This window comes from Apteryx rowi, unplaced genomic scaffold (genome assembly GCF_003343035.1).
Source record: "Apteryx rowi isolate R43461 unplaced genomic scaffold, aptRow1 scaffold_291, whole genome shotgun sequence".
NCBI classification, from domain to species: domain Eukaryota; kingdom Metazoa; phylum Chordata; class Aves; order Apterygiformes; family Apterygidae; genus Apteryx; species Apteryx rowi.
The window spans coordinates 790,254-815,720 of NW_020449319.1; the positions used below are offsets into that span (position 1 = coordinate 790,254).

Below are 25,467 nucleotides of genomic sequence, written 5' to 3' on the forward strand. Positions count from 1 at the left end.
AAGACTGTGAAACTCCTGCTGGACGTATCCTCTAAAATTTTCATTCTATTGGTTGGCTTCAAATAAAGCTGGCTCTCTGTGTAGCATAGTGGCAAACTGCAACATCCTGTTTGGGGTACTAATGTAAGATTTGTTTAACTTATTTTTAGGAAGTTGACATTATCTAGCCTAAGTTGATCTTGTAGGCTCCGTCTCTACTCAGTGGAAAGTGATGGGTCCAGAATGTGATTCATCATCATTCATGCAGATTGTACGTGAAGAAAACAGGAGGTGAGAGAGAGAGCATTCCTCAAAGGGCTTCCTGATTTTCTGTGTTACGATGGAAAAGCCTTCCTGGCTATAGCAGTCAATGAGGAAAAGGTTCTTCAGTTAAATGTATTGTTTTATTTTGACTTTTCTGGACTTAAAAGGGACAATGAAAAGGACCTTAATTAGAAAACATGTCTTGCTGTGTTCCCATAAGTTTGAACGTTTCTCTGTTTTAAAAATGGACTAAGTACCTGATATAAAACTAACCTGATGTAGATGATGCAGAGAGGGATCCACACCATAGATGCACAAACCTTTCTCAGGTCTTCAAACAAAGCAGCAATCTTCTGTCTAAATGGGGTCAGACTTTAACTCAGGTTGTGACCTTTTCTAGCAGTGATCTTCCCACCCATCTCTCCCCACAGCCACCTCCACAGCCTTTCGGAGACCAGGAGTGTGATTCATCTGAGCTCTTTCAGATGTCTCTGTAAGATGAGATGAATCATGCTCTAAGAGCCCTTAATGAATTTTCATTGATTATAAAGGTAGCATGAATGATTAGTGTCTGATGTCATTTGGCCAGATGAATCCTACCCAAAAGTTTTATTGTAGAATACTTTATTCGCATCCTAACAATTAGCATAAAACACTTGATTAAAACTGAATGTTATCATTGTTCCATTCTTCATTCTTCCCAAGAAGTAATCTTTTAAAGCAGGAAAGTATAATTAGGCAGTATAACTAGATTATTAGAGGAAAGCCATGGAAGCTCACCCTGTTCAAACACTTTATAAAGTATACTTATCATTTCCTGCCTTTCTCTTCCTCAGTTGTCTCTCACATCCACCTTCCTTTTTCTCTCTTAATAAACAGTGCTGTGTTATATCTTGTTCTGCTCTTTTACACCTTTCTATACTCAAGGCTGTGTTTGCAGATGCCAAAGGCAGCCCCATTTCACAACTACAATATAGCCCCATGCATTGTAAAGCAGTTACATTTTATGTAGACTCAGAAGAACATACTCTTCTGTTATTATAAACTTCACTTTTGTAATGTGGCTCGCAGGTTATAGCCCTCTTTTTTTAGGCTTCACACTTCAGTTGTGATATAACTGCCCAAACAAACAGCGAACACCCTTCTCAGCACTGCAGAAAAAGTAACAGGCCATCTTTGCTACTATTTGCTTATGTTGCAGTAGGACCAGGCTAAAATAGGAGCCACTTTGCACAAAATACAGCACAGCTATATAGCCAGAGATGACCTTTCCCTTTACAAGGGACAGTTTTAATAACGGGGAGCAGGGAGGAGTGGAGGATGACGTCACCCAACCTTCCCAAGGTGATGCTGAAGGAAGCCCTCTCAACTGCAGTCTAGACCACTGGTTTGCTTTGCTTCATTATGCTGCTATAAACGTATGCCAGGCTTTTCTTGGTCAAGAGGATGATAATTATGTCACCAAGGAACACAACTCCATCATTCTTCCTAATGTTTAAGGAAATTTTGCATTCTTGATGTTTTCTTTCAGTGTATTTTTACTTCTTTGGTAACAGTCCCAGAGTAATGAACAAATTCTTCCACGCTAAAGAAATGTAATCTTTTTGTTTTTGCAGTTGTCCTAGCAGTACCACATAAATAGTAACAGTGGTCATCAGCTTTAGTTGGACATTAAAAGATGTTTTATTTTAATTATCCCATACTTCTTAATTAGCTGTATGTGTGTTGTTAATAGTCATCATAATTAATTAATTAATTAGTCTTTCAATTTGAGATATCATTTCAGAGGTGTTTTTTTTTTCTTTAATTTACTGTTTTGACAGTATCCATTAAGTAGTCCATTATGTTATCTGACCTCACCTTTTTTAAGCTAAAAATAATTATCAAATAAAAATACTGTAAGAAAAAAATCATATTTTTTCAAAATTAAATCAAAATATTTAATTCAATTTAAAAACCTTATCTCCGTTCTCATACAGCTGCTGTATGAGCAGCTATACAGCTGATAAATAAGCCTTTGGGTATTAAATATACCCTACCCTAAGTTTTATTGCACAAGCAGTAAGGCTGGTGAGTTTGCGATAAAATGCCACGTTCCAGGCAACTCATTTTTCCCTGTTGCATTCCTAGCTCAGGCTGAACCTATTACTAATATGTTTGCTTTAAGAATGACAGAGCATAATATATTTCACAGATAAAACTAGTGATTATTCTTTAGATAGATATAACTAATATTTTTCTGTACTGCTAAAAGAGATATGCCTGGTTGAAGCAATAATATAAGCAACTTATTGTCAGTAACAGCTTATTTCTTCAGCTGGAAGTTCCCATTAGATATATGATCTATGAAAAATCAAACATATGAAGTAGATTTTTATGGAAATAAAGCACAGTAGTTTCTATCTTTTCTCTGATTGAGAGATAAAAATCTTATTATAAATAAGAGCAATGATTTGTGTGTTTATGCAGTGTGTCAGAGAACAGGAAAAGTAGGAAAAGAGTAAAACTTTTTTTTTTTTTAAACAGATGCTAGGTCTGTTTATTTTTCCTTCCCTTCCCTGAATCATATTAGTATGTATTATTGACATTGCTCCAATTGACACTTCGGGTCATCATCTAGGAATTTCACAGATCGCTGAGCAGAAGTTATGTGTGCACAAAGGACTATGGCTTTTTAATATAGCCTATGTTATCTGTGTCCTAGAAAAATATGCAGAGCAGAATTAAATCTAAATATCTACACTATTTAATCCTTCCAGACCTTTCACTGTGATACTATAACAACTTATAAAACCTGCAGTACACGTCTCCTGATATTTTTCAAATTCTGTGGATAATAAGAATATCCTGCATTTTGTTCTAGTACACTGTGATATATTTTATATCAATATTTAACAAAACAAAGTCCAAGCTTCAGAGTTTTATTACTAGTCATGGAGAAACTTTCACAATTGGCAAGTTATGCCATGACTTCCTAGTGTAGGTTGCACTGGCTCTTGGTAAGGGCAAGACATTGGTGTAGTCATCATTGGTTTGATTCTTTTTGTCTGTATGTTCCTATAAATTCCTGTAATTGTACATGGAAAAGCATGTTCTTAATTTATTTCTGTACTTGACCTTCCAGGAGAAGCGAGTGTATTGACCCCTCAAATATTTGTTATGTTATTTGCAGTTCTGTAAAAAATACTGTCATTGTACAGTAGATTAGAAAAAAATACATACTAACCTTGCACTCCTTTTTAGTGTTACATATTGTATTGGTAATATCTTGTTTTGCCTGTCTTCTCCAGGTCTGGGTTTCAGCATTGCAGGAGGGGTGGGAAACCAACACATTCCTGGGGACAACAGCATTTATGTTACCAAGATTATTGATGGAGGAGCGGCGCAAAAAGATGGGAGATTGCAGGTTGGAGATAGACTTCTTATGGTAAGTATGACAAATTTAAATCACATTCTAACTGACTGAAAGTTGTTTCATGGAGGGACTTTTATTCACCATACTTTTTACTGGAGGTAACCAGTAGAACTATAATAATTATGAGCTATACTCCTGTCATCTTCATTTTTTCCCATTGCTTATATATATTCTTGAGACTGCAGTTAAAAAGCATTACGCTGGTAAAGCAACATTTTATGAGGACAAGGCAAACAGTTGTATTACTTTGACAATCCTTTAACTGAGAAGAGAATAAATGCATTAAGCACATTAGTGACAAGTTAAAATGCAGCGGAAAACTTTAAAAGAAGGTTTAAGATAAATTGTTCATTACAGCAGTACTCATTCTACTCATCATTTTAAGAAAATGAAAGGATGGAAAGGATGTAAAAACATTCTACTAGATTCTCATGTGTAGGCTCTGTTAGAAGGATATTATCTATATTCCGGTATATGTATGAATGCTTAATGTAGTCTGCATATAGATTTTCCAAAAGATATATTTTCCATCTTTTTCCTGAGAAAGTGTTTTTATTCCTCCAGTAGATCTCATGTTTGGAAATTCTTCCTGATATTTGCAGTGTTAGTACATTTTTCCCTGTAGATAATTCTTTCCCACTCACAGAGTTTGTTTAATTCTTTGTAAGGGGGAAATCCTGACCCTGGTGAATCAGCAGAAGTTAATCTGTGTCAAGTTGTATTCATGTCAATGCATTTGCATAGCTTTCAGCAGGTAGAGAAAACTTTTCTGAATCAATGCCATGAAAAAAATATACTGCAGTAGCTGTGTTTTGTGACATTATATGTAGGCAGTAAAAAATTGCCACGACCTTTCTTGCTGCCTGCAACACTATGTCTAATTGAAGTTCAGCTTGGAGCATTGTGTTGCAGTCACATGTGAAGGTGACTGTTCATTTTATACAGCATATTAAAGAGAACATTAAAGGAACTTGGTTGCTGTGTTGGTGACTTTTTTTTTTTGTTCTTGTTGTTATTAACCTAAGTGGAGAGATAAAATAACTTAAACGGTAAATGGTGTTATCAAAATCAAAACAAAATCTAAAACTTTTACCACCTTTGGCATGTCTTCTTTGCATGTTCTCAGCACAGCAAAATTCAAGTCATTTTTGTATAATGATGTTTTGTCTTAATTCTGTATCGGAACATGTATTTTCCCATGTTACATCTTATTTTGTTATTTTACACCTTGTTTCCAATTTGCTTACATTTTGCTGTTGCTTTTTCCATGGTGAGAATTCTTCACAGTTGTGTCATTTGCAAAATTTTATTAACTTACAGTTAACTTCTCGCCAACTCACTTAAGATAATAAATAACATCTGACAGAAAAAAAAACATAAATAAACCCTGCATTCCCCATCTCCAGGGTAACCCAATCCATTCATGATGAATTTGAATTGACAAATAGTTATTTTATCCTCCACTATGAATAAATTCTTTCTCTTCAGATATTTGTAGTATATGGCTATTAGGGGGTCAGGTCTATTCTCACTCTTTCATTTATTTCTCACTGCTATTGAATACAGACATTTGCAGGTTTCTTCATTCTGACAGGTTTATACTCCTGAACCTGACTTCCAAAAATGACCAAAGCATTCTCAGTATGCTTGATGTGCCATCTTCAGACTGCTTTCCTTTTGGTCATGACCTTTTTATTACCTTCCCTTGTCTCCTTTTATCACTGCATTTTCCCCATTCATTTAAAATGAGCAAAAATATCCATCATAATAGTGCTCTCTATTAGTCATCTACTTTCAGACCAAGCTTTTGATTGCTGCATAAGAAAATCCTGGTTAACTTGTTATTTATATACCTTAACCCTGACATTTTTAGAGATTAGGTTACAGGATCAAAACCTATTTCTAAAATTCGGGCAGATTATAAGTATTTTTATCTGATTCTCTCCAACAAGATATTCTGATTTCCTTGTAACTTGTGGGTTTTCTTAAACACCTTCAATATTTTTTTCTTCTACCTTGGGAAGTATCTGTCAGTTCATGACATTTACTTCATGTTCCTTTGTGAACAGTGAGTGAAAGAATTCATTATTTTCCTTTGGCAGTGTTACCACTTGTATCAACACAATATTACCCTTGTCATCTATATGGTCCTACTTCTGCTTCGCTGATTCCTTATTTATTATGTATTTGAACACTTTTTTATTATTTTTCTTCTCAGTAGTGCATCCATTCTTCATCTTTGCTTTTTCTATCATTTCTCTGTAAATTTGCTGGAATTTGTCATTTTTCTAGAATTCATCAGTGAATGTTGTTTCTTTGTATCTGTGTTCTGATGAGTTTGTGTGAAATGCTTCCAGTTTCCAAAGAACATGCAAATCAAATGATTAAAATTTAAGATGTAAAATCAAAACAAATATTGAAATGTAAAACAATGAGGTGCCATCTGAGCATTTCACAGTTTGATGTTCCTACTATTATTAAATGCAGATTGCTAATGGTGTGTTAAGCATTCTGAGGAAGTATTATGTAAATACTAAATATTGTGATTATTGTGAAATCTATACATAGGCCTGCCTGTGCAGTTATGTTTCTGTAGCACTGAGCCTTCACTTGAGACTTATTATCCTGAGCACTTCCACAGAAAAATGCTCCATTGTAGATTAATTCTGAGATACTCATTAGGAAAATTACTGGAGGAAGCTTAAGAGTGCTCAAGCCAAAAATTGAACTCAGGATTTTTGCTAGGTATATATGAAAGGAACAGAATTGATCTGAAGACTTACAGGTAGGACGAAACTACTCCTCACTGCATTCTAGCTGGTGGTAATGCCTATGGTGGGAATACTGCTTCGCTGGCTGTCTCAGCTAGTCTGCTTCTCTTCGCACTGGAAGACAGCAAAGGGGAATCACATACATGGCATCGCTGGATCACAGGATCATTCAGATTGGAAGGCACCTCAGGAGGTCTCTAGTCCAACCTTCTGCTCAAAGTAGAGTCAGCTGTGAGATCAGACTAGGTTGCACAGGGTTTTCTATGGTCTTGTCTTGGAAACCTCCAAGGATGGAGAGTGCATAAACTATCTGGGATAACCTGTTCCAGTGCTCGACTGTCCTCATGAGGAAAACACTATTCCGGTCTGAACTTCTCTTGTTTCAAAGTATGTCTGTTGTTTCTCATCCCCACACCACATGCCACTGTGTAGCACCTGACTCCATCTTGATGACCTCCCTGTAACAACTGGGGACCTGCTGTTAGGCGCCCTGAAAATGTCCCTTCTCCAACCTGAACAAGCCCAGCTCCCTCAGCCTCCCTTTTAGTCATGACAGGGCAAGTGCTCCAGCCCCCAACCATCTTGGTGGCCCTCTGTTGAACTCACTCCAGTTCGTCAATGTCCTGTATGGGAGGCCCCAAAACTGGATCCAGTATCTAGTTGTAGCCTAACGAGTGCTGAGTAAAAAGGAATGATCACTTCCCTTTATCCCAGCCTTTCTACTGGCTCTGCTCCTATTCATTCAGCCCAGGAAGCTGTTGGCCTCTTTGCTGCCAGGGCACAGGCTGGCTCATGCTCAGCTTGCCGTCCACCAGGACCCCAGAGCCTTTTCCACAGAGCTACTCCCCAGCCCATCAGTGCCCAGCCTGTGTTGTTGAAGGGGGATAGTCTCTCCCAGGGGCAAAACTTACTTTTTGTCCTCATTGAACACCGCAAGGTTCCTGTTGGTCCCTTTCTCCAGCCTGTCCAGGACCCTGTGGATGGCAGCCCTGCCCTCAAGCGTTGTGGCTGGTCCCCCCAGTATGCTGTTGTCTGCAAATTTGACGAAAGTGCCCTCCACTCTCTCCTCCAGGTCATTGATAAAGATGATCAGGAAGATCTGAGAAATGGTTTAAGAATTATTACCTCTCAGATGATAATAATTTTCTTTATCTCACTGTGAAAGAGCTTACCATATGGTTATATATATATATATATGATAGAAAAGCTACAGAGTGAATAATTGAGAAATCAGCATAAAACTCTGCTTATACTAGTGCAAAACAATTCTAGAATAGCTAGAAGCAAGGTATTCTTCAGGGAAAACTTTCAGAACATTAGGCTTGAAAATAATATTTAAGCTAATATTTATCTCTTATTAGTATTCCTGTAACTTTTCAAAAACCTTTTCAAAGTCCCCAGCATACTTGCATGTTTGGGCCATATCTATTAAGCTGTTGCTTCTTGGACCACGTAGTCAGAGAGCATCAGACCTTTGTAGTGTTATTTATTTATAGGAAAAAGTGATGTTAGTCACATATCAATAGAATTGATTTGATTCTCTTTACTTGAAGAAAACAGGAGGAAGAAACAGGAGCCAGTTTCTTTTTCAGATGTTTGAGCTTGCTTCTAGCCAATTCTGTGCCAAAAAGAGCACAGAATTGCTCTTGTTGTTTAACAGGGCCACAATGGGGTTGTGATTCCACAGTTGTTGATCTGTGTCTTAGAGGATTCCCTACCAGTATCTGTTTATTTCAGATCATACGCAGAAAAAAAGATCATATTTGTGTTAAAGTAACCACACCATACATATCATTTTAATATGCTTCTAGATCAGCATTTTGTTCAGATCAGGAGTGCTCTTTTAAAGTGATTTTGGTTGTATTGTGGAGTTGTCTTCAAGGACACAAATTGGATATTTTTGTATCAAACTACACCAGGAGATGCTCTCCAGGAGCATTCCTAAAGCATTCCAGCATCTACCAGGCATTCAGTCTGCAGAACCAGACTAGTCCAAAGTAACACCCTTAAAACATGTATATGTGGACATCATGTCATCAGGACCCTCTGTTGCTGTGAATCTGCTGTGATTCCTACACACTCTTTGCTCAGCTAGGTGCATTCACAGATTCAGCATTATGCTGTTACACCAGCTGAAGGAGAGGCACTATCTGATTAGACATTAAGGTAATGTGAACAGACAATGCCTAATTTGTAGGTTATACTGGCTGACTGGCACGAAGCAAATACATTAGAAAAAAAAAGTAATACTCTGAAATGGAGAATTAATTTGTGCTGAACCAACTCAGTGAACTCACGACCGTGGCTGCATCCTTCCTGATGCAGTGCTGGGCTCTGAGCCAAATTTATTCTGTCACTGACTCTGGCCTTGCAGTGCTTTCTCTAGCTTACTGGTCTTGCCTTAATAAAAGCAGCTTTGCCAGTCAGTGCCGCAGTCCTGTTGTTTGCCATTATCCCCATGAAGAACTCCTCTTATTGCAACTTCTTTCTTACCTACCTTGTGAGGGTGGTAAAACAAGAGACAGGTTGCTCAGAGAGGTTGTGGAGTCTCCATCCTTGCAGATATTCAAAACCTGACTGCATGTGGTCCTGGGCAACCTGCTCTAGGTAAACCTGATTCAGTCGGGGAAGTTGGAGCATATGATCTCCAGAGATCCCTTCCAGCCTCAGCGATTCTGTGATTGTGATACCTCTAAAACAGCCATGCTCACTTTTTACTCGATTGAAAGGTGGTTAGCATATTCATTGGCTTCAACCACAGATGTGATTACTTATTGTTCAAAGGTAGATTTGCTAGGATCAGCCTTTGGATGGTACCATAGCAATAAGTCCCCCCATTTATTCACTGTAATGATACTGTCATTACCTGGCTGTTCCTGCTCAGTTTTATCATCCTCATGCCTCATTATTAGCCTTAAAAACAATTTTCTACCTAAATCAGTATATGCTGGGATTGAAAAATGAAGATTATGGTTCAATGTCACTTGTATTGTGCATGCACACGCTTCCTCAAGCCTGTTAGTTCAGTCTCCCATTTGTCTGTGAAGCACAAACACTTGCATTACTCTGCAAAGAGTAGTTTTATTTTGAGACGCTTAGCCCATAGCTACTTATAATCTAAGCAAGCTAATTTAAGAGTGAGTAACTCACAATGTGACCTGAAGATAGGTGGTCAAAGGCCATTTCTTTCTATTCACAGTCCAGCTGCTGTACAGCTGACTCAGGAGTCTATGGTATCATATGTGGTCAGTTAATTCAGATAGACTTACTTTCTTAGGGCATGGTAGGACTTCAGCACAGAATAACTTGTCTCTGTTGTCTTTGAAATCATGCTGAGTTTTAAACAGGCCATCAGCAGTTGTAGGCTGTTTACAGCTGACAGGTCACAGGTGCTCGCAGAAGAATATTCACTCAAATTTGCTCAGGAAAATCCACTTTCTGACTAACATGTAAAATACAACACAAAAGCAAACATTGCCACTGGCAAGGTAAAGATCACCTATTTCTCTCCTTCTTTGAGTGAATCAGATCTCACTTACTCTAAATCAATGGATGAAAGGAACAATTTTCCTTTAAAAAAAGTCAATGAATTAAGACAGACTTATTCCTCCAGAGCTCTTTTGTTCTCTTATCAGCTTATGCTCTTGTGAATGCAGTTATTTTTTAGAGCACGTGTACAGTCATTTGGGGAATTCAAAGCTTTTTACTCCAGCTACTTCTCCGTGCCTTTGTTTTCTAATATGAATCCAGGAATTTTTCCAAATAAGATAATTCTGGCTTAGGTTTACAATTCATTGCCTTCATTATGCCACTTAAGAAAAAAAAATCTTTCTATGACTCTTTGGCAACATTGGTTAGTGATTTCCCCCATCACTCAAATATCTTCTTTGATTGGACTTGTAAATGTCTTTCATTTCTTCTTTATTGCTATATTATTTCTTCCTCTTACTCTTTTCCTGTAATAGCAGTATGTCCTCTTATCACATGCTTTCTGTTTATAGAAATGCTTTCCTGGTATCTTTTTTTACTCCAGGTGCTGTTTGCATTTCTGCATTTTCTGCATATAAAATTTTTCACATCAGAAAAAAAAAAAAAAMCTTGGTCCATGCTTATTTTCTTTTTGACTTTTGTCTTGCCGCTCCTGTGACAGCATTTTATGGCTCAGGTTCCTGACTCTYGTAGCTGAGTTTGCCACCTCTTTAGATGTAGCTTCTGTTTGACTCTTCCACACCCACTGACCACTCAGGTAAACTTGGTTTTAGCATTTGTCTTAGGGTTTTTTCCTCTTACTTTGTTGCTTCTTAAATTGGCTTCCTAGAGCCAGAAGGTTGGCGTGCAGTACCCAATCTACCCACACAATGTATGTCAGCCCTTCTGCACAAACGTTTCAGCATCTCAGAGGGGTATATGTCATATACACTTTGCCTTCTTATTTTGTGCACACTTCCCACTCTTTATCTTCTTTACTTCTGACTCAACTTTTTTTTTCAGATTATGTCCTCCGCTGTGGTTGCCTCAACAGCGGGAACTGAACTTTGTTATCCTGCATTTTCTCTGCCCTAGCCACTGAAACACAGCCACTATTAGTAGCTGAAATTATTTGTAGTTGAAATAGTCGGTAGCTGAAATTCTGTTGGAATAGGTAACTTTTATGGAAACAAGGAAAAGCTCAGGAAATCTCTCTTGGAGACTATATGTGAGGTTCTCCTCTCCCTATCAGTCTTACCAGAAAGAACAATGAATTATCATATTTCCTAGTAATCACCATCTTTGATATGGGATTTTGAAGAATGTCATCCAAAATATTTTCTTATTAAAAAAATGACACACTACAAACATCTTGCAGTAGTACCTAGGGAGGTAACAACATAATTTTTCAGTGTATTCAGGTTTTCATTTTTGTGTAACAGAATACATTCAAACGTATTTATTCATGACATTGTTTTGTGAGTAGCAAAAAGTAGAAAATTTATTGGTACATACACATACTAATGGGAGTTTTAGGTCCAAAGCAAGGGCAGGCAGCTTTACTACATTCTGGAGGAAATTTGGAAATGTGTATTTTTTGTGTTGTAATGCCAAATTGATCATCAGTGATAGAGAAAGGTGGTTCTCTCCTATTCTCATAGAGCTCACATTTAAAAGAGACCTGATGGCACTACTGCGAATCTTTACCTTAATGAATCAATCAACCTTTTTGTTTGTTTGTTTGGTTTTGTTTGTTTGCTCTTGATGTAGCTTAAATCTGTCTTTGTGCCTTTGTTCACTGAGAACTGCAGTCCAGCACAAAATTAATCAGTAGCAAGCTTCCTTTCTAGGACTCTTGTATTTAGAGAGGAAAATTCTCTAATTTTCTAAATATTTCTGAGGCATTTGATTACCAGTTTTGGTATGTGTTACTGGAATACTTTTTATAGCTGAACCCTGTTTACTTTGAAGGGCTATTTTTTTCCTCAAATTTTCTTCCATCAGTCTTTTCTTTGAAGCTCTCCTTTGTATCTTTATTTTATTGATGTGTTATTTTCTTTTTAGTTCTACCAAGTGCCAGCACTGTCTATTTCAGTTTTCCACAACACTCTTCAAGTTTAAGCTTATATGCACCAGGAAATAGGAAAAAAACACTTAATTGTGCATAACCCTTGCAGTGATCTTAAAGATGTTTAAGTGTATAAAGAAAAAAACAATGTGTAACTACTCAGATATTAAGTCTTAGTTTAAAATTGCTCAGTCTTTAATTCTTATTTTAATTTTAAGATTTGTACAGCTTGTACCCAGCTTTAACAAACTACCTGTAAAATTATTATCAGATAGGTAAGAAGCAGGACCTGTCAAGGCAAATGTAAGTTCTATATGTATCATGCTAAATTTCCTCTTTCTAAAATGGCTGTTTATCCTCAAATTGCACAACTGTATCATCCAAGTATGTTGTGATGGAAATATGACAGTCCTACCATGATTTTGATCAGCTAGATTTCCAGGAAAAACCTTTGAAAAAAGACTGAAACAAGTCAATTTGTGTCTAAATTGTTTTTATACACTCCTAAAAAGATCAAAAATCTTTTTTTCAGATTGTTCAGACAGTGCTATGATATTTTACTTCTGTGTCTTTTTTGAATAAGAACTTTTATCATTTACAGGAGCAGTATAGTGGGAGGTTATGAGAGATTTTCTTTGCTTCAGAAAGCTTCCATCCTGAGTTAGAATGAAACACAACAGGATATAATGTACAGACAGTGAGGGAAGGAAAGAATGTGGCTATATTGCCAGTATGAATTTTCAGTATTTAAGTCAGTTTTAAAATACATAAACAAGGTTTAATTTCAGTCAATTCTTCTTACTACTAGCCTAGTAATTTAAAATAAATTTATTTATTAAAAGTGCATATGTATGCTAATGTTATTCATAGCAAAGAAAAAAAGAGAGAGAAATTCATAGAATATAGAGGAGGTTTTTTTATATATAGAAGACCTGTCAAAATACTGCACAGAGCATCAGCCACTCTCTTCTGAGTGTTAGGATATATCATTGCTCTTTGTGTCAAATTGTCATAATATGCCTGTCATTGCCTCTTTCAATTAACCTTAAAACTGAGTCTGAGAATTATGCATGGATTCAAAATGTAGACAAAAACCTTATGTTTAGCAATACTATGCAATAGCAATCATTCTCTCTCTTGGTGTTGATGCCATCATCTTGGTATAAAGAGTCCTCCAGTGCTTCATAATGTCTGGATTTCTTTCCAGTTGCCAAACCCTATGGCAGTAGCTTATTATCCTGTTTCACAGCCGAGTCTCTGATAATTTACTGATACTGAATTCCCTAGGCAGTTATTGCATTCTGTGATTTACAGCTATACTATACTCATCCTAGCTGAGGAGCTTCTTTTTCTTCCATATTGCATAAGCTTTACAAGGAATCCTTGCAATAACTCTAAATATTCGAGGATAGCACTTTAAATCACAGTGAAATGTTTCGTACACAACATTCTCCTTTAAAAGTAGGCTTTTCTGTTGGCATACACTATAAGCCTGAAGCCTTAGTTACTTKTTTCCTCTATCCTATAACTTCTCTGTTCAGTCTGTATGGTTTTTGGGGCAGGGACCATTCACTGTTCTGCCTATAGGAGCCTATTGTTGTTGGTTTGTGGATACAGTGGATTTACATGTGAATAAATTTTATACCTCACTATAATAAATCACGCCTGAGCTTGCTTTTTTTTTCTTTTTCTTTCTTTTTCTTTTTTTAACTGGAGGTAGAGCATAAATAGGCAAGACTTATTGTCACCACCTTCTTCCTCCTTTAATCTATAGTCCTGTCCTCTTCTCCTTGATTATGGTTAAGTATTTCTCTGTTCCAATAAAACACAGAATTAGTGCAACATCCTCTTACCATTTCAATGTGTGTTCCTGTGCTTACAGAAAACTGACAGTCTTTCCAATTCAAAATCTCTTTTCCTCCTTTCATAACTGCCTCTGTTCATTTCCTGCACCTCATAGGCAGCCCTTTATTTAGTATTCCTGTCTGTACCTCTTATTATTTCAWCTGTCAATGTAATATCATGGGTGAAAAGATTTTAGGGTGTGGAGTATTTCTGAGGTTTGGGCAGTCAATCTTGATATGTCAAATAACATAGGTACATTCTATAGATGATGTGGTGCTCAGTTATTCAATTATTTTTAAATATCATTTTATGTTAATGACAATACTGACAATGGAATATCACAAGGGAATTTTGTACTGACAAGACCTGCTGCCATCTCAAAATATTTAGACGGACCATTATGATTGTCTGATATTATCAATACTGTAAAGTCAGTCCTTGGGTATACATGCACTAAGAAAAGACTAAGCTGTTAAAACTACTTCTGTAATCTTCAGTGCCATTTGTCTACAGCATTTTTTTTAACATGGTGACAACTGCAAGACAGTGTCATTTTTTTGTGTCTACTTCTCCATCCTAACTCACCTGTCTAATTTCTCCTTTAAGGTAAATAATTACAGTTTAGAAGAAGTTACCCATGAAGAGGCAGTAGCGATACTGAAGAACACATCAGATGTAGTGTATCTCAAAGTTGGAAAGCCCACCACCATTTACATGACTGATCCTTATGGCCCGCCAGATATTACTCATTGTAAGTGACTTTTGCAATTCATTTTGTATGAGACTTCAGTTTGTCAGATGATTGTGGTTTTCCATAGCTTGTCCAAATACTCCCTTAAAGTTTACGAAACAGCTTGGAGCTACAAAAATGAAATGATTATTGCCACTTAAGTATGCTACACTCATAAAATATTACAAATAATATAACTCTACTAAAGTACTTTTGCAGCAAAAGTGGCAATGTAGATAATGTACTGCTGAGCTGATTCCAATCAGCCATTGTCCAAGTAAGCAGATTGAACTGTATCTCTTATGACAGTTAATGTGATAAATATATGCAATATATTTTGAAATATTATTGGATTTGTAGACTGGTCCTCTGTTCACTGAAAAATTAGAACAAGCAGCAAACCATCCTGTACAAACTTAGTGAAGAGCCTGAGGAAAATGAATATGATATTTGCATAGAATACTTACTTGGAATATAAATTGTTGTTCTACCTACACAAATTTACCAATTTTCTGTGCATATCTGCTTTCTAAATTCCTCTCCCACTTTGCTCCATTCTCAGTCTGTCCTTTAACTTTATATATGTTCAGCTGACATTCCTTTGCTGAGGACTATGGCATTGTTTGTCCTTGCATTGAATGTACTCTCTGGGCTGGAGGAAAAGTTGTTGAAACGATGTAGCAAAGCTCAGTTCAAGATCTTATGCGGGGGAAAGGTGATTTTATTCTAAAACAAATAGACTTACCTCAGGTTTTCATGTTCTCATGCTGGCAAACTCATGCCCAGCATTCAGGTACAAAGGCAGGTATCCAGGTGATCTGGCCAGGACTCCCTGAGACAACTGAGCACAATATGCTCTTCTTAGGTTGGCAGCCTCCTTGCTGATGAGCCTTTTGTTCCCCCTAGGAGATGACAGCAAATTAGGGTCTATTGTCTCTCCCTCTTTTCCCACCTCTGCAAATCTTCGGGATTGACTCGGTGTCCTTTGTCTCCTTATCTGAGTGTCCTAGGCTCCAGATTCAATTTTTATCTACTCCCATCATCTCTTAATGGCTTGAGTCTTTGTTTTAATTTGAGCACAGGCTGCACTGATCTGTCTGTCCTCAGAGACTGGGGTTGTGCTGGGGGTATTGATGACCCATTAATCTAGGTGCCATCAACGTGTGCCATTCTTATAGACGCCTTTCTGCTGTTCCTCCTGGTGCTTTCATACCCAGCCATTCCCGGTCCCTTTTTGTTCACAGCAACCTTAAACATTTCCACTGCAGCTCTCTGTTCCCCCAGTGCTTGCAAGTCTGACCAGTTTATTACTGGAACTCCCTTCCTTCATGTAGTTGATGTTTAAACACTGTCTGACTGGGGTTCCACTACCAGCTGGGACCAGCTGCCACCATCTAACAACTGGATGGCAGTTTAATTTGTGACAGGAGCCTCAGCAACTGATCTATGTCCAATTAGACCATCTGCCAATAATACTAGGGGCACTTAAGGCCAGGAAGCCAACCAAGGACTGGAAAAGGCAGCTTTTCCCAGTAAAAAACAGAGATTAAATTCCTCTGCACTTCTACATAGTGTTGCTCAACTGTGGACTGACAAAGCTGAGGGGAAAGATAACTATCCATAATCCTCCTTATTCAGACTACTCCATAAAAACAGACAGAAAGGTTTTGTAATATGCACATCAGATGTTATACTCAACTGTGCCGAGGATACCTATTTACTTAGCAAATGTTACAACAGATGGCATGATTGTTCAGCAACAGTCTGGTCTGGATCCTTAGCAAAGCTCAAGAAGTAAAAGAACTAAATATCCCCATCCAATCTCCTACATTATAATGCTTTCTAAAATAATAATTTAGGAGTTCTAAAACAGTGTGTTTTATTATGTCAGATTATAGATCAGCAGCATATGAGAAGATGGAAGCAATTCTAGAGGGAGCATAAGGATTAAAAGATTTGCAGTAACCCATCCCAGGCTGTTGGTGCATAGAGATTTGTTTATCCCCTGGGAACCTTTCATTATACCTACACGTTCAGAGTATTTCGGAGTGGGTAATAGCCTTTTCCCATAGAGATATTTTGCTTTGAAACATTCCATATCTAAGCATCTGAAAAAAAGACTGAAACTAAGACTAGAAAGTTTAAATGTCTTATTTTCATGAGAAAATTGATCATAGCTCACTGCAGAAGCATGTGTCTTTATTTTTCCTATTCATCATTTCCTTTTCAATTACATTAACTAGAGATTTGAATACAACTGTTATTGCATCTCTCCAGTAATATTAATAATATCCCCAGTAACTCGAGACTGGCAAAAGGCAGACAAACAACAACAAAACCCGCAGACCCAATATAAAATTAGGCACGTACTCCTGTAATTGTCATTATTAATCATTATATGTATAACATTTGAATCCGCTTTCTGTTTTATATCCAGATTTACTGAGATCTGAATGATGATGCCATCTATGTTGGTACTGAAATTTCAATTATATTAGGAATTTGACACCTTTAATATATCACAGCTTTAAATATTCACCGTACATAATCCTTACCATACCTAAAATTCCTGTCCTGATCCTGCATTAAGCTCTTATTGTATTATTCCCACTGCTGTATACTGGAGCCAAAATGATGAGTGTACTTCTCATCTCTTTCTTTCCTACCTACATTTCCTTCTTCTAGTCTGTCCTGATTGAAGAAAACCTTTGTTTCCTCTCTCCCAGGCTATTCTTTCTTATTCAGATCCCCTCCTAAGATTCACTCTCTGCAAAATGAGTTAGCAACAGTATTATTATTATTATTATTAATGTTTCAGGAAAGTTCCAGCTGTTCATTCTTTTACTGCCTTGCTAAATTTTAAGCTGTCTCAGGCATAGACTGTTTTGGTGTTACGTACAGCAATGAGCACATTGTTGGTACTTAACTGAAAATGATGTTGTTGTGACCTAATCAGACATGAACATGGCTAACAAGAAATGCTTGTTCTTACCATCAGCTTATTCTCCACCGATGGAAAATCATATACTCACTTCTGGAAACAATGGCACTTTAGAGTACAAAGCATCTCTGGCCCCGATCTCACCAGGAAGATACTCACCCATTCCAAAGCACATGCTTGTGGAGGACGACTACACCAGGTCAGATGCTTTTCTTTATTTGTTATCTTTCACGACAGTTACAAAGAACATAGTTAAAACAGTTAGTGCACCTCAGATAGAATACGGTGTATAGCTGTTGTCACCCATGTTCAAAGGAAGATGAAATGGAACTGTTACGAGTATGGAGACAGCTAAAAGAAAGATCAAAGAGATGAATGATAACCTGAGGTCCATGATATCTGGATGCAATCCTGCCCTGGTTCCTAAACAACATGGCTACATTAGAGCAATGCTGAGATTGAGCAACATATTCTGCTTCTTAGCAGGTGTAGTAGCTACAGTAATTCTTTACTAGCACAACTAGAAGTTTTTAGGATCAGTGACTCATCTGGCTCACTGCATGTATGGGTGGAGTGACTATACATGTGTTTGTACCTGTCCCTGACAGTGTGCCCTGAAAGGTCTGGCTTGTTTAGTTTAGCAAAAACAAGGCTGAAGTAGGCTGTAATTGCTCTGTGTACGTATATTGAAGGATAAATGCCATGAAGAGTAAATAATATGGGAAAATAGAAAATTTGTATAAACTGGCTGTGAATAAATTTAGGTGGTAAACTGGAAAAAAATTCTTAACCATTAGAGTAATCATAATATGGAACAGCTTTCTGTGAGAGTACGGAGGTAAAAAGAAAACTGCACATAAAATGGCACTTGATACCTTTATAAAAGGGATTCTTTGATGTGATTATCTGCAGTAGGAAAAGACTGAATAAAATGACCCTGGAAACCCCTTCTATTCCTTTCTTCTTACATTCCCAAAAGGACTGAGCCTACTATGGGGAAGTAAGGTAGCAGAATTTTATCCATTTAGTTGGTTTCCAATTATAAAAGACAAAGAGGGAAATGCTGGGAGGGTTCTTTTATGCCTTGCGTTACATGAACGCTGAATGTCATTGATGAGACAGTTTACATTTATCTTTTTTGTTTGAAGAGAACTGCCATTCACTTGGAAGGCAACAGTTGTTAAATTTGTGAAATGAGCTCTCAATATAATGTCTGGTGCAATAGAAAATAATAAATTTATTTTTTTCTGCACTTCAGTATTTATAGATTGGCTGTGTTTAAAGCTAGAATGGGGCTGTTCTGATCCTCTAACCTGGCTACTGGGTATCTCAGGCCAAAGAATCTCATCCACTTATGTATTCATCAGCTTCATAACCTGCTAATTTGCATTTCATTTTTCTTGTTGCTTATGATTAAGATCTCAAGCTGCTTAACTTGTTGGATCAGACAGATTCAGAGTATAAATCATGATACAATTTTTAATCAGGACATAAATGTCTGGAAACCACACCTTGCATCCCTGGCTTGGATAAAGGAATTTCTCCTTTGTTTTGATTGAGGATGCAAAACCAAGTGCTCTCCTTCAATTTATAAGACAATCCTTTGGGATGAATTTTTTTCCAGAGGTTTACAATAAGCTACATTTTTWAATTAATAGTTAAATAAATGATTTCATTAAATTGTTCATCAAGGCTTTACATGGGTTAATACTGATCTCATTATTTCTAAAATGTGTGTGTATAGAAAGAACACTAATATAATCTCTAGGTTACAGTGATGAAGGTTTTGCCAGTAAGCTTGTAGGGCTGAATTCTGTCCTTTTGTAAACATTATTACTGAGAAGGGGTTGGCAAGGTTTAAAAACAGCAAAAAAAGGCAACCTCAAAAGTGGATGATAGCTAAGGAGATCAAGAAGCTGTGGAGTGTGGAAGAAGTAATCCTAAAAAGGAGAACAGCTACACTGAGCCTGGGATGACCATTCAGTTAGAAGAACTGTAAGGTATTACAGAAGTATACTTATATGATCTTGTGTTTCTTTACATTTCATGTAGTTGATTTCAACTTACTAATTAGTTCTACTACTAAAAAAAAAAATAAAAAATCATAAAATAGAAGAGAAGGCAATGACACTCCTAGCCCCTTGGTTAGGTAGGTATCCAATACAAAGAATACCTCCTTGAAAAATGCTGCAGGAGACTGAAACAAATTACTGTGTCTTTTTGATCTTTTTAGGAAGAAGAATGCTTTCCTCTCCCAATTTTTCATTTTGCTTTGAAACAAGTTAATTTGCTGTTTTTTCTCCTGATAGTAGACCCAAATACTGACACAGCCCTGTTCTCCACTGAGGTATTCACACCAACCTCCATTTTGTGTTATTTGGGAAGAATGAATACCCAGCAAAGCATGTATATTCCATGATTACTCCTCTCCTGTGGTGTTCTTGCTATCTAGATTTTCAGAATAAAGTGTTCTGTAATATTGGCACTACTGACATGAGAAGCTGAATTTTTCTACAATTTGACTTTCTATGGCAGGCATATTGCGCTGGCAGAAAAAAAGGTGTCAAGTAATCGGGGCAAACTCTGAATAGGACTGAGCTAATCAAACTAAAATCTTATAATTCTAAACAAGCATTTATCTGAACCTATTGAAAAAGAAGAGGATACCGTGAATTTAGTAATATTAATGATAATTCCTTATATGCTACGCTGATCACTAGAAGACAAAAGCACAAAGATAAAATGAATATAATGGTTGTTAATAAAAAAACACACTTCTTGCTGCCGGATATCCTCACTGAACACACAGCTGTCAGCACTGTCTGAGGGACACCAAGTTAAGCATGAGGCAGCAATGTGCCCTTGTGGCCAAGAAGGCCAATGGTATCCTGGGCTGCATCAGAAAGAGTGTTGCCAGCAGGTCGAGGGAGGTGATCCTCCCCCTCTCCTCAGCCCTGGTGAGGCCACATCTGCAGTACTGCGTCCAGTTCTGGGCTCCCCAGTACAAGAGGGATGTGGCACTACTGGAGCAAGTCCAGCGAAGGGCTACAAAGATGATTAGGGGACTGGAGCATCTCTCYTATGAGGAAAGGCTGAGAGAGCTGGGCCTGTTTAGCTTGGAGAAGAGAAGGCTGAGAGGAGATCTTATCAATGTGTACAAGTATCTGAAGGGAGGGTGTCGAGAGGATGGGRCCAGACTCTTTTCAGTGGTGCCSAGCGACAGGACGCGAGGCAATGGGCACAAACTGAAACACAGACACTTCCATCTTAACATGAGGAAAAACTTTTTCACTGTGAGGGTGACAGAGCACTGGAACAGGTTGCCCMGAGAGGTGGTGGAGTCTCCTTCTCTGGAGATATTCAAAAGCYGCCTGGATGCAATCCTGTGCAAGGTGCTCTAGGTGACCGTGCTTGAGCAGGGGGGTTGGACTAGATGATCTCCAGAGGTCCCTTCCAACCTCAGTGATTCTGTGATTCTGTGATTCTGTGACACCTAACATGAGCCAGGAGGCCAGGTTTCCCCTCTGACTTCCTTCATGGAGAAGCTCTGACCTTCAGAAGCAAACCATTTAATCCCTGAATGAAGATGAGCCCTTTTTTTTAAATGCCCATGTAGCTAATTATGGCATATTTAGTTAAGTAGGACGTTTAAGAAACTGAGCACTATTGAAAATCCTACAGTTAATCCTCACAGTGATTTTCACAACTATAAACTGGGAATAGTGATTGCATTTTCTCTGTGCAATGCTGTAGGATTTGCTGATGAGTCTGCCTTTAAAATGAAAGATGTTTGGAAAGTCTTTGGTGCTGACCAGTTTAGAAATACTTAAAATCTTTTGGGAAGTTAATTATCATATTGATAATTCTAATGGACCCTATAGATCCCTTGATGCATCATTTATAATTAGGTTTCCTCACATAATTTTTTATAATTAAAATGATTGCTAACTACTGCAGTGCTATCCATTAAAACTACCTGGTTCTCGCTATAATAGGTTTTCAAAGCTAATTTACATGGTGATCACATAGGGAAATTTATTACCCATGCAGTCATAATATGACAACACTTCTGGCAGATTTCATTTTGCCAGCTAAAAATATTTGGAACAGTAACTTCTCCGGTATAAGAGGCTTTTGCACTATCATAATTCATTGCACATGTGATTTGAGAGAAGCTGATGACAAACTTTCTTTTAACTTACTGTAGTGAATCTATCTGTAAAGCTTAAATAGTTGAACATTTGGCGTAATTTATCCACTTTCTCTCGCTTTTTTGTTGTTCTGTTTTTGTTCCATTTCCAGATTTTTTTATCTGAATACTGTTTTTCTTCTCCACAACAAAAATATGTGTTTCAGTTGATGAAAACTTATATTTTTTTGATCTGATATTGAATCTGAAGATGAAAAAAAATTCTGTACATCTTTTACTTAATAAAACTATGGGGAAAAAGTAGCTCAACCAGAGCAAGGGGGAAAAAGTGACAAAAATAATCTTGAACCACAAATTTTAATGATGCTGAATGTTATTCTTTAATTGCTAAGCTTTTTTTAGGTTGTATTTGTTACTGTTCCAAAATGCTGTCAGTGAAGGGCATAATTTACTTTTTCGTTTTGTTGGATTCATTTTAAAATCACTGACGATGGAAGCTTTATCTTCTTGTATTTTTTATGAAGATTGTCACATTTTAAACTTTAAATAAAATAACAGAATTTCAGTTTAGTAAAAGTGGATAAAAGCCATACGCCAGTAACTATATCAATACAATCATCACATTCTTCAAGTAAGTTCTTATTTGAATTGGTTTTTAGTAAGATGGTGCAGACAGTCCAGGAGATGCCTTGACTGCATTGCTACTGATTTCCAAATGAAAATGCTCAATGAGATAGACAGGAGTAATTGTCTGTTTGATCTGCTGCTTACAAAAGGGAAGAAACTGGTGGCAAATGTGGTGATAGACAGCTATTAGGGTCAGAGTGGCCATGAGTTGGTTCAGTTCAGGATTCAAAGGAAGTCTGGGGAGATAGTCAGCAAGTTAAGACTGTAGACTTCATAAGAGCAGACTTCAGCTTTTTTGGAGATYTGCTAAGCAAAATCTCTTGGGATGCTGCCACAGAGGCACAGGGTCCAGGAAAGATGGATGATTTCTAAAGAAAACTTATTGAGAACTCAGGAAGGAACCATTCTGTTGAACAGGAAGATGGGCAATTCAACAGAAGGCTTTATTGGCTAAGCAAAGAGCTTCTGGATGAACAAAACTAAAAGACATAGGCAAGTGTTGCTTGGGTGCTTAATGTCAAAATCAGAAAGCTGATTGGCTGGAGCCAAGACTTACAAATGTCCTAAAGAGTAGCAAAAAGTGATTCTACAGGTGTGCCAGTTGCAAAAGGAAAGGGGAAATTTGGGTTGACTGATGAATGGGGGAGACAATCTAATGGCAGACAGTGTGGAAGAGTCTACTTCGCATCATCTTCTTTGCCTCAGTCTTCGTTTGCAATGCCTGTATGCTCCAAGCATTTAAAAATCAAGAAGATAATTGGAATAGTCAACATAGATTTACCAAAAGCACATCATGAGAAGCTTGACCAACCAGATTGTCTTTCATGATGAACTGACTGGCTGTATGGATGAGGGGTGAGCAGTGGCTGCAATACACTGGCCAGTGCCGCTGCTCCACGCTAGCACAGAGGCTACCTCATGCAGAATACCTCTTTGCTGGCTAAAACACCCCTACATCCAAAGGCATCCCTGGCCCTTGCCATATCTCCTACRGAGGTGCACCTGTGACCTGCTGTAGGGCATGTGACAACACCTCTTCACCACTGTCTCTCCTGGGCACTGACTGCAATGGTATTTCAGGTCCTTTTATTTCTCTTCTGTGGGCAGAGCAGGTGGATCTGTAACATGCGTTGCAGGACACAGGGAGCACCCTACAAAACTCCTCCAGCAGTCTCTCATCTGAACATGAGGAAATGTTGGATAAACATGTGCAACTAATCCATAGCTGGAAAAAGGTACCTTTTGGTTTCCTCCTGGATATCCTTTTCAGTATCTCCTAGATTATACACAGCTACCTTGCTCATTAGTCTGCCCCCAGCACGGCTACAGCCTGCTGCAGTGTTTTTCTGCTAGTGTGTGTGTGTGTTTGGAGCAAAGCCCTCTCGCATGCAACAGCAGACATTGGTAAGGCTTTTGCACAGTCTCCCACAGTGCTGTCATTTAAAAGCTGAGAAGAATAGACTGAAAGAAGAGACTGGGTTGAGAACTGACTGCACCATTAGGCTCAAAGGATAATCATCACTTGTCATCTGTTGGGTGGCCAGTGATGAGCAGAGTACCTCAGGATTCCTTGGATATCAGTTGAATATCTTCATCGATGATGTAAATCATGACACAGAATGCACCCTCAGCAAATTTCTGGATGACTCTATATAGAGGGAGTGGTTGACATGATGAATGGCAGAGCTTTAAGACTAGGCCAAGAGAAACCTCGTGAAGTTCAACCAGAAGTCTGAAGTTCTGCACCTGGGGTGGAACAGCCCCATGCATCAGCACAGGCTGTGAAGCAGACATCTGAATAGCARCTTCCTTGGAAAGGCCTGGAGGTTACAGCAGATGCTGAGTACTAACCCAACAGTGCACTTTTCCTGCCAATCAGGTAAACTGCATACTGGCATACGTTAAGAGGAGTGTGGCCAGCAGATAGAGGGAAATTATGATCTGGAATAATGTGACCAATTCCCACCCTTTTTTCAGTCCAAGAGGCATGTGGAAAAACAGGAGAGGGTCCAAAAGAGTGCTGCTAGGATGCTCAGAGTCCTAGATTACATGGAGGTTACAGAGATGCTGAGGGATCTGGGGCTTGTGTAGTGTTGGGAAGGAGAGACTAAGGGGCAATATGAGAGCACTCTACAACTACTCGGCTACAAATATGATGAAACCAAACTCTTCTCAGTACTGCCAAATGAGATAAAAAGGGCCAGTAGACACAAGCAGTGGTTTTGGAGATTCTGACTGGAATTTAAGAAGGAAAAAATGTCACCAGGTGGGTGGGGTAGCATGGGCACAGGTTCTTCAGAAGGGTTATGAAATCGCCATCCTTTGAGCTTTTTAAGATTTGGCTAGATTAAATCATGACTAGCCTGATTTAATGTGGCAATAATCCTGCTTCAGGCAGGAGGTTGGACTAGATAACCTCCGGAGATCCCTTACAACCAACTTTTCTATGATATTAGGAAGAAAAAAATGATCTGTTTGTGCTAGTGTTTTTGTGGAATGTTCATTACTAATAGAGCTGAGAGAGAAGTCACTATTTATTCTTTAGCACATATCAGGCTTCTTTTTTTACAGAAAAACTGAAATTATAGTCTAAAAATCTGGTAGTTTTTAGATGTTCATTCTTTCTGGCTTTCATGAACAACATATGCAAAAGATCCATAAAAATAAACTACCATGTTTTACTTCCTTTCTAACTTCAGAAAATGGTAACATCAAACTGTTGTGCTTCAGCTGATAAAAAATTCACTTTAACATTTAACTCTAGCTAGATATTAAAGATTCATGGAAGAAAAAGCTGTCTGAGTTATCTGTTTTGCTGTGAAAAGCATGTTTGATTTCTTTTATATGCATCTTTGCAAATAACATTTTCTGGAGGAGGAGGTGCTGGGGACTGGAGGAAAAAAGAGGAGAACCATTTAGCTGAAGTCTAAGGGGATTTTTTTCCCTATATTGAATGTAGCGTTCCTCAACTGTTTCTTGTTTACTTACATAAACTGCCTGGCTAGATTGAGAAGGGCATTTTGTAGAAACACCTTTAAAGTTGTATTATAGATTTGATTGTTCATGATTAAAACATTACAACTAATATTATGTTTTGCATGTTATAAAACTATCCATAACAGTTTTCTGAAACCATATTTGGCTTTTGTTGAGTTCAAAAGTAGGGAGAAAGAACTTCAGATTTTAGTAATGAGTCTTGAAAACTGCTC

General features: G+C 37.8%; 1 protein-coding gene across 1 annotated transcript in view; it reads left to right on the top strand.

Annotated features, from left to right (window-relative positions):
• Positions 1–25,467, top strand: part of DLG2 (discs large MAGUK scaffold protein 2) — a 646,550-nt gene that overhangs the window by 339,533 nt on the left and 281,550 nt on the right. The window contains exons 7-9 of the mRNA XM_026069322.1: positions 3,534–3,670; positions 14,417–14,561; positions 17,539–17,680. Of these exons, the coding sequence (XP_025925107.1) occupies positions 3,534–3,670; positions 14,417–14,561; positions 17,539–17,680 (424 nt within the window). The remainder of the gene's footprint in view (positions 1–3,533; positions 3,671–14,416; positions 14,562–17,538; positions 17,681–25,467) is intronic.